The 9,448-nt window shown below is 45.9% G+C and overlaps 3 protein-coding genes across 3 annotated transcripts in view; 1 reads left to right on the top strand and 2 right to left on the bottom strand.

Annotated features, from left to right (window-relative positions):
* The first annotated feature begins 404 nt into the window (after positions 1-404).
* On the top strand, positions 405-4,764 carry LOC111442771 (lysine histidine transporter-like 8). Its single transcript, XM_023080288.1, has 5 exons — positions 405-1,154; positions 2,570-2,703; positions 3,363-3,790; positions 3,878-4,009; positions 4,076-4,764. The coding sequence occupies exons 1-5, from the start codon at positions 772-774 to the stop codon at positions 4,559-4,561; spliced, it is 1,563 nt and encodes a 520-aa protein (XP_022936056.1). The 5' UTR covers positions 405-771; the 3' UTR covers positions 4,562-4,764.
* Positions 4,759-7,095, bottom strand: LOC111442772 (ent-kaurene oxidase, chloroplastic-like). Its single transcript, XM_023080289.1, has 8 exons — positions 6,927-7,095; positions 6,663-6,823; positions 6,421-6,582; positions 6,213-6,353; positions 5,893-6,144; positions 5,654-5,815; positions 5,370-5,564; positions 4,759-5,292 (listed from the first exon to the last, which is right to left on the bottom strand). The coding sequence occupies exons 1-8, from the start codon at positions 7,093-7,095 to the stop codon at positions 4,978-4,980; spliced, it is 1,557 nt and encodes a 518-aa protein (XP_022936057.1). The 3' UTR covers positions 4,759-4,977.
* Positions 7,096-7,855: 760 nt separating this feature from the next.
* LOC111442932 (pollen-specific leucine-rich repeat extensin-like protein 1) overlaps positions 7,856-9,448 on the bottom strand; it is a 4,004-nt gene continuing 2,411 nt past the window's right edge. Inside the window, exon 2 of the mRNA XM_023080491.1 lies at positions 7,856-9,445. Within this exon, the coding sequence (XP_022936259.1) occupies positions 7,856-9,445 (1,590 nt within the window). The remainder of the gene's footprint in view (positions 9,446-9,448) is intronic.

A 9,448-nucleotide genomic window follows, 5' to 3' on the forward strand; every position in this document is an offset into this window, starting at 1 on the left:
TTTTTTTTTTTTTTTTTTTTTTTAAACTGGGATCAATGAAACTTTTAAAAATTCAAAAAATATAGTTGAAAAACTTCAAAATATTAATGGTTTGATTTAAAATTAAAATTAATAGTAAATTTTTTTATTTTGTTGAAAGGATATTTTAAAGATTTTTTTTAAATCGAAGAAAGTATAAAGTTGAAATTATTTGTATTAATTTAACCTAAAACATATATAAGCTCATGTTTATATTATAGCAAATAAAATGTATCCTAAAAAGTTAGAATGGTGCCTTTGTTATCATTACTTATCTGTGGCGGTGGTGCGTGACAGTGGATGACAGAAATGGCGGGTTTTGTGTCTTGACTCGAAACCCGACTTGGGTCCGCACGCTCATGTCGGGGTCTCACTCAAACTTGACCCTCCCAACTCTCGCCGCGTACACTTCACTCGTCTCCACCTTTTGCTTTCCTTGTCGAATGAGCGTTAATTATGTCGGAGATAGTGAAAGAATCAATGGCCGGCAGCTTATTTCTGATCCAAAAAGACGAAGCCAATCTTACAAAATTAGGCATCCCTTCATCATCCACTGACCCCAGCTCTTCTTCAATCAACCATTTTGTAATTCCATTTTCATCCACTTTCACTTTCACTTTACTCTCACTTCTGATTCTCTATATCAACGCCCTCAAAATCACTGCCTCCTTCACTTCCACGCGCCTCCGCTTCAGCTGCTGAGCCCCCAACTCAATTCCCTACTACCGGAGACTGAAGAAAGCAGCGTTTGCCATGGAGGAGAGGCCGGAGACGGAGCTCATTTCCATTCCGGCGACCCCACGAGTGTCTACGCCGGAGATTCTGACGCCGACCGGACAGCGGTCGCCTAGGCCGCCTTCTAAGGAGGCTAAGTCTTCCACGGCGTGGACTCCGACGTCGTTTATATCGCCGAGGTTTTTGAGCCCCATTGGGACTCCCATGAAAAGGGTGCTGATTAATATGAAGGGTTACTTAGAGGAGGTGGGCCATCTCACCAAGCTTAACCCTCAGGATGCTTGGCTTCCCATTACTGAGTCCCGCAATGGCAACGCTCACTACGCTGCCTTTCATAACCTCAATGCCGGTATCGGCTTCCAGGCTCTCGTGTTGCCCGTAGCCTTTGCCTTCCTCGGCTGGTACCTTCTCTAACCTCATCTTTTGAGCTAATTAATAGAGTCATCACTAGTTGTGCCTTGTGTCAATTTTCAAACGAAAAACACTCTTGCTTTGCATTTCAAGAAGAGGTATATACACCGCCACAACATGACTGATTATTGATAATGCAAATGTACAAATAAAAATACACAAGATTATCTAATCTTATTATATCACGAGTTTAGTCTTCAATTTGAGAAGCCTGCTTTTCCATGTAGATTTAGAAAACTCACTGATATTCCATAGTTACTTAAGTAGGCTTCAATTTAGATGAACTATGTCTTTTTTCTTGTACCATGGTGCTCCTTGCCCCCACCACTACAAATAAAGCTGATGGTAAATTTTGCAAGGATAATGGGGTGTGAGATCCACGAGAATGAACCATTTCTTATAAAGATGTGGAAATCTCTCTCTAAAAGATGTGTTTTAAAACTGTGTGGCTGAGAGCGATACATAATTGGCTAAAACGGACAATATTTGTCAGTGGTGACCATGGATAGTAAACATGATGCCAGAGCCAAACACCGATCGGTATGCCAATGAGGATGCAGGACCCTAAGGAGGTGGATTGTGAGATCCCACGTCGATTAGAGAGGGAAACAAAACATTCCTTATAAGGTGTGAAACCTTCTCCCTATTAGGCACGTTTTGAAATCTTGAGTAGAAACTCAAAAGAGAAAGCCCAGAAATATATCGGGCAAGTCCAAAAAGGACAATAACGATTAGCGGTGGACTTAAACGATAATAAATAACAACACAGGTGAAAATGGTCCCATAAAAATGGAATGTGAAATCCTGTCAACTTAGTCAAAGCTTTCAATTCACAAAAGTTCTTTTATGCATGCTTAGATTCGAAGAGGGACAACACTATATGACCTTTCGCTTTTGCTCCCAAAATGCGACACCTTTGTTTTTGGTGGGTCATCTTATCTTTGGATACTTTTTAATGGATTAAGACAGAAATGTATGATCTTTGTTGGGTCCTACTCGAAATATTTCCACTTTTTCTGGTTTACATGATGCCCACCTGCCATAATTTCAGCCTCTAAATCATTATTAGGTCAAACGAAAGCAAAATCAAATTTTTGCAAGTTTTTATTGTATTACAAAAGTTAAATTACTATTTAAGCCCCGCTATCAATTTCAATCGGCTCTTCGTAATTTTCATAACATATTTTAGGAAGGAAGCTTCAAAACATATGAAGCAATAAATGGTAATTTAACATGTTACATGTCATGGTCCCCAATCAATGCTTTCTTGAGTTTCTGGGTGTAGTGAAAGAGAGAGACAGAGATAGAGACAAAGACAAAGACAGACAAAAATTTCAATTTCATAGAAGATCTGATGTAACCATCTCTGACTTGGTTTTATCTGTTTTTTGTCGTAATTTTGTAGGAGCTGGGGAATACTATCACTAACCATAGCCTATTGCTGGCAACTTTATACCCTGTGGATTCTGGTTCAGCTTCACGAAGCAGTGCCAGGCAAAAGGTACAACAGATATGTGGAGCTTGCTGAAGCAGCATTTGGTAAGATCTCCTTACACTTCACAAGTCCAATACCAACTTTTATAGACCTGTATGTCATCTTCTTAAGAAATTATTCGAGGTTTGTGATCCCACCTTGATTGGAGAGGGGAACGAAGCATTTCTTATAAGAGTGTGGAAACCTCTCCCTCGCATACGTGTTTTAAAACTGTGAGACTGATGACGATACGTAACGGGTCAAAGCAGACGATATCTGCTAGCGGTGAACTTGGACTGCTACAAATGGTATCTGAGCCAGCCACTGGGCGATGTGCTAGCGAGGACGCTGGCCCCCAAAAGGGTAGATTGTGAGATCCCACACCGATCGGAGAGGAGAACAAAACATTTCTTATAAGTGTGGGGGGTGGATTGTGAGATTCCACACCAATCGGAGAGGGGAACAAAGCATTTCTTATAAGGGTGTGGAAAACACTCCCTAACAAACGCGTTTTAAAACTATGAGATTGATGGCGATACGTAACGGGCCAAAGCAAACAATATCTGCTAGTAGTGAACTTGGGCAACCTAAGAGGCCACAAATTCCATCTATGACCGTTAGAAATATGTTAAACAGCATCCTTCAATCTCGGAACCGTGCCATCTAATCATCACCGAAGCATATTCGACACATTGGTTAAAGGATTTTGTTGTATAATTTTCAGGGGAAAGATTGGGTGTATGGCTTGCTGTATTTCCAACTGCCTACTTATCAGCAGGAACTGCAACCGCATTGATCATTGTTGGAGGAGAGACAATGAAACTCTTTTTCCAAATAGTTTGTGGGCCGCTGTGTTCATCAAATCCTTTAACAACTGTAGAGTGGTACCTTGTATTTACATCTCTCTGCATTGTTCTTTCTCAATTGCCAAACCTCAATTCAATTGCTGGACTTTCTCTTATTGGAGCTGTGACTGCCATCACTTACTCCACCATGGTTTGGGTCCTCTCTGTTAGCCAGCAAAGGCCTCTCACGATCTCTTACGAACCCCTTTCAATGCCATCGCCTTCTTCTTCTGTTTTCTCTGTCATGAATGCACTTGGAATCATAGCCTTTGCTTTCAGAGGCCATAACTTGGTTTTGGAAATTCAGGTGTGCCTTTTGCATCCGAATTATGTTTGTTAATCGAGCTGCTCTCTTTGGTTGAATCTGAATTATGTTTGTTTTGGTGTCTCTCAGGCAACAATGCCATCAACATTTAAGCACCCTGCTCATGTTCCCATGTGGAGAGGAGCCAAAGTTGCGTATTTTTTCATTGCAGCATGCTTGTTTCCAGTTGCTATTGGTGGATATTGGGCTTATGGAAATCTTGTGAGTATCTATCTTTGTTCATTTCGAGTGAGCTTGGATGGTTAACGATTGACTATTGTTTCGCAGATGCCTTCAGGAGGGATGCTTAATGCTATATATGCATTTCACGGCCATGATATTCCCAGAGGGCTTCTTGCCATCACTTTCCTTCTAGTTGTGTTCAATTGTTTGAGCAGTTTCCAAATTTACTCGATGCCCGTTTTCGACAACTTTGAAGCTAGCTACACAAGTCGTACTAACCGCCCTTGCTCGATCTGGGTCCGTTCTGGTTTCCGTGTCTTCTATGGATTTGTCAACTTCTTCATAGGAGTAGCACTTCCTTTCCTCTCCAGTTTGGCGGGTCTGCTAGGAGGACTCACTCTTCCAGTCACATTTGCTTACCCTTGCTTCATGTGGGTTCTCGTGAAAAAGCCTACTAAATTCAGCTTCAATTGGTACTTCCACTGGACATTGGGCTGGCTAGGCATTGCTTTTAGCTTGGCTTTCTCAATCGGAGGAATCTGGAGTTTGGTTACCAGTGGACTAAAGTTGAAGTTCTTCAAACCCAGTTGATCAAAGAATCATCATCAGAGCAGAGCAGCAGTTCTAAACAAATGAGATCTACCTAGGAGTGTGTCGTATATCGATATTTTCGTGGATAATAGTTAAAGAGTTCGTAAAATTCTCTATCGAAACATGGAAAATCTGGTTTGTTACTTTGTCGATCTATGTTTTATGGTTTTGTTTCTGATATCAAAATCTCGTCAGTCGGAAAATGCATTCGATTACCGGGCAATATGCAACAAATCACTCGAGTATCGTTCAGCTAAATTTCCAACTTGTTACGAGCTAAAACTCTATCTGTGCACACCTTCTATTATAAACTGATCTAAAACACTCTAACTTCTCTTCAGCCTCTGATGGTGTCCAAAGAGTCTCATGATAGTTATTCGAGATTCAACAGTCTAAAGACGGCGGAGGACGTTTCATTAGCTGATTCTTGGCTTTACGATTGCGTGCAGCGGTTGGAGCTTGCGAGCAGTGAGGCCAAGAGTGTCCACCTTGTCCTCTTCCCCTTCCCCCAGCTTCCACTCAAACTCTTGAACAAGCCTTCCAATGGATGTGCAAGCTATCAGCATTGCCTTGAGAGCACCTGCGCACACCCTCTTCCCTCCTCCAAAGGCCATGGTTTTGTGCAGATCCATTGGATCATATTTCTCATCCAGAAACCTCTCTGGCTTCCATTCCTCAGGGCTTTCCCAACGATCCTTGTCCATGTTGCAGGCGTAAATATTCACGGCAATCTGCGAACGAAACATCATCAGACATAGTCAAATCAAATTACACTGGAGGGTTCATCAAAGGTTCCAGGATGGCTCACCTCACTCCCTGCAGGAACAAAGAACCCACCTAACTGGGCATCTTCATGCACATATCGCAACGGGACGATCGGTACTGGACTATGCTTCCGAAGAGTTTCATGAAACACAGCAGTCAGATACGGTAGCTTCGACAGGTCATCTTCAGTAAGCTTTTCAGAGCCACAGACACTCTGTATATGCTGATATAGATAGTCCTGCAATGCCAAAAAGGTTTCATAGAATGACTTTAAGAATTGGACAGACAAGCAAAACAACAGAAATGGTAGTGTTCTTAGGAAGTTGCCTGTCGTTTAGGATTTTTGGCAAGTTCATACATAGCCCATTCTGTTACAACTAAAGTAGTGTCCGAGGTTTCAATGATCGTCTCCCAAAGCAACATAGCTATCTGATGTTCTGTCAGTGTTTTTGCTTCAGACAACAAGAAGTCAGCATAGCAATTCGTTTCCTGTTAAAGATTCAAGCCAAGACATTAAAGAACTCTCTGCAGCAGAGCAGATTCAGTTCAAGACAACAAAGAACTACCTCCCCTGCAGCAATTCGTTTCTTCTGCTTCTCAATTAGGCTCATCATCGTCACTCGCCTGCGAAAATCCATCTGCCTGATCTTATTCTCCACACTCTTGTTGGGAATCCATTTCAGATATGGGAAGAAATCCCTCCAATCAACCTCGATAGCACCCTCCATCGGATCGATCACGAGAACCCTGAACAGATCTTCCCTTGGCAACATACCGAGCCCATCGACATATATCGACTCGATATCTTTCCCAAGTGTCTGCCAGTGAAATCATGGAAGTTAGATATCTATCCTCCTCTCTAAACAGAAGAACAGAATCAACTCACTTCTTTAAGCGCCAATCGAAAGAGTTCCGATTCGAATATCCTTCGAAAATTGACAGATTCTGATGGAGAATCCTTCACATGAGCAAACAACTGGCTGGAAATATTGTCTATCATGGTGTCTCTTCTTTGTCTGTGTCTCTTCTGAAAATGAAACAGATCAAACTATTAGATTTAACCCAAATCAAGAGAAGAAGAAGGGAGAAACAACCTGTGCATTAGCTCCCAACACATTGGCCAATATGTACTTCTTGACCATCTTGTGAAAGTCATTGTAATCGCTCATAGCAACCATGCATTTATCAGAAGTCAAGATGGTGAGTGCTTTGCTTAGCTTTCTACTGGACATGGAAGCGTACCTCGTTACCATAGCCTTAAAAGAATCAAGACAAGAACAGAGCAGAGTTAGAATCAGAAGACAAAAGTTGGCCGGAAAACAGCCGTAATTCATACCTCTTTGGCGACCTCGGCGGTGTTCAGAACAATCACAGTGGAGGCGCCGGTTCTTATGGAGTAAATCGGTCCGTACGTCTCAGCCCACCGTGCAAACGTTTTGTGAGGCTTCTTCTCCTTCAACTGCAACAAATTCCCCAGCACCGGCAACCCCGGAATCGCTACAAAACCAAACCACCGTTCTAAAATTCATTAGATCATCAATTTCACATCATTACCACTAAAACCCCTATAATCAGATCGAGAATCAGGAGCCGACATTACCCGGCACCGGAGGGAGAAAATTCCGGCGACTCTTTCTCCAATCGGCGACGAGAAAACCCGCAAGTAAGAAAGAGATGACACCCAGAATGGAGGCTGCGGCATACGTCGGAGCCTGAAGGGTGTCAAGGAGATGCTGCAAGGAGCCGAGAGGATCATTAAAAATCACCATTTTCTGGAAACAGAGAAACTCGCAGTGGCAGTGGCTAAGAGTGAGGCGGGGATTCTTATAAAGGGGAGTGGCAAAGAATCGAGAGACCAATTGATATGGGGAACACAAAAGCTAAGAAAAGAACAGCGGTGGCATTGTGCAGTACGAACATGCAAAGCCAGCAAAAACGCCAACTAAAAGCAAACTCTATGATTCTTAATTATTTTTTCCAATTTCAGAAAAACAGAATTTAAAAATCAAAACTTTGGGTTCCGTTATTTTATTGTTGTTGGGTAGCGCTTTTGCTGTGATTCCTTTTGCGCGTCTGTTTCCATTCGGGAAGGAAGTGGTGAACGATGATGATCATCCCCTTGGAATTTGAAATATGTTCATGCACTAAGAGTACAAGCAGGGTATCTGGACATCCCTCGAATGACTGAAATTACTATGTGGCCCTTTTATCTACAAATTATATTTGTCTTCTCTAAAGTAGTTGCATGGTCTTATATCATCTTAAATAATTTAATTTAAATCGTAACAAGAATATGTCTATCATGGAACATAGATCATGTATATATATATTTTGCAATCATTCAAAGCAATACATGAATCTCATTGAAATTCCAATGGCCTTGATGCACACAGAAAGAGATCGTTACAATTCGTGGGGATCAAGGGCCCATAGAGTTATTAATGACGCTACCAACTAACAAAGAAACAAAACTTGAAAGAATGAAAATAAAAATGTTTAAATAGAGAGGAGAGTCGGATGATTAGCCACTTAGTAGCCTGGGAACATTGGTGGAGGCGGTGATGAGTACACGAAGCCCAAGTTTGGAGGAAGAATGATGTCATCGACTGGTGCCTCGGGTGTTGGGGTCGCCGGGCTCTCAGACTCGACTGGTGCCTCGGGTGTTGGGGTCGCCGGGCTCTCAGACTCGACTGGTGCCTCGGGTGTTGGGGTCGCCGGGCTCTCAGACTCGACTGGTGCCTCGGGTGTTGGGGTCGCCGGGCTCTCAGACTCGACTGGTGCCTCGGGTGTTGGGGTCGCCGGGCTCTCAGACTCGACTGGTGCCTCGGGTGTTGGGGTCGCCGGGCTCTCAGACTCGACTGGTGCCTCGGGTGTTGGGGTCGCCGGGCTCTCAGACTCGACTGGTGCCTCGGGTGATGGGGTCGCCGGGCTCTCNGACTCTACTGGTGCCTCGGGTGATGGGGTCGCCGGGGTCTCAGACTCTACTGGTGCCTCGTGTGATGGGGTCGCCGGGGTCTCAGACTCTACTGGTGCCTCGGGTGTTGGGGTCGCCGGGGTCTCAGACTCTACTGGTGCCTCGGGTGATGGGGCCGCCGGGGTCTCAGACTCTACTGGTGCCTCGGGTGATGGGGCCGCCGGGGTCTCAGACTCTACTGGTGCCTCGGGTGATGGGGCCGCCGGGGTCTCAGACTCTACTGGTGCCTCGGGTGATGGGGCCGCCGGGGTCTCAGACTCTACTGGTGCCTCGGGTGATGGGGCCGCCGGGGTCTCAGACTCTACTGGTGCCTCGGGTGATGCAGCCACTGGAGCCGGGGTCTCAGACTCTACGAGTGCCTCGGGTGAAGCGGCCACCGAAGATTCGGGTGACGCGGCCACCGGAGACTCGGGTGACGCGGCCACCGGAGACTCGGGTGACGCGGCCACCGGAGACTCGGGTGACGCGGCCACCGGAGACTCGGGTGACGCGGCCACCGGAGACTCGGGTGAAGCGGCCACCGAAGACTCGGGTGAAGCGGCCACCGAAGACTCGGGTGAAGCGGCCACCGGAGCTTCAGAGTCAATTGGTGCTTCAGGTGAAGCGACCACTGGAGCCTCGGGTGAAGCGGCCACTGGAGCTTCAGAGTCAATTGGTGCTTCGGGTGATGGGGTCGCCGGTGCTTCAGGCGATGGGGTCAACGGTGCTTCAGGTGATGGGGCAGCCGGGGTTTCAGAGTCGACAGTTGCTTCGGGTGATGGGGTCGCCGTTGCTTCGGGTGATGGGGTCGCCGGTGCTTCGGGCGATGGGGCCACCGGTGCTTCGGGCGATGGGGCCACCGGTGCTTCAGGCGATTGGGTCAACGGTGCTTCAGGCGATTGGGTCAACGGTGCTTCAGGCGATGGGGCAGCCGGGGTTTCAGAGTCGACAGTTGCTTCGGGTGATGGGGTCGCCGGTGCTTCGGGTGATGGGGCCACTGGTGCTTCGGGTGATGGGGTCACCGGTGCTTCGGGTGATGGTGCAGCCGGGGTTTCAGAGTCGACTGTTGCCTCGGGTGATGGGGCAGCCGGGGTTTCAGATTCGACTGTTGCCTCGGGTGATGGGGCAGCCGGGGTTTCAGATTCGACTGTTGCCTCGGGTGATGGGGC

The sequence above is a fragment of the Cucurbita moschata genome, unplaced genomic scaffold, assembly GCF_002738365.1.
Source record: "Cucurbita moschata cultivar Rifu unplaced genomic scaffold, Cmos_1.0 Cmo_Scf00005, whole genome shotgun sequence".
In the NCBI taxonomy this organism is placed as follows: domain Eukaryota; kingdom Viridiplantae; phylum Streptophyta; class Magnoliopsida; order Cucurbitales; family Cucurbitaceae; genus Cucurbita; species Cucurbita moschata.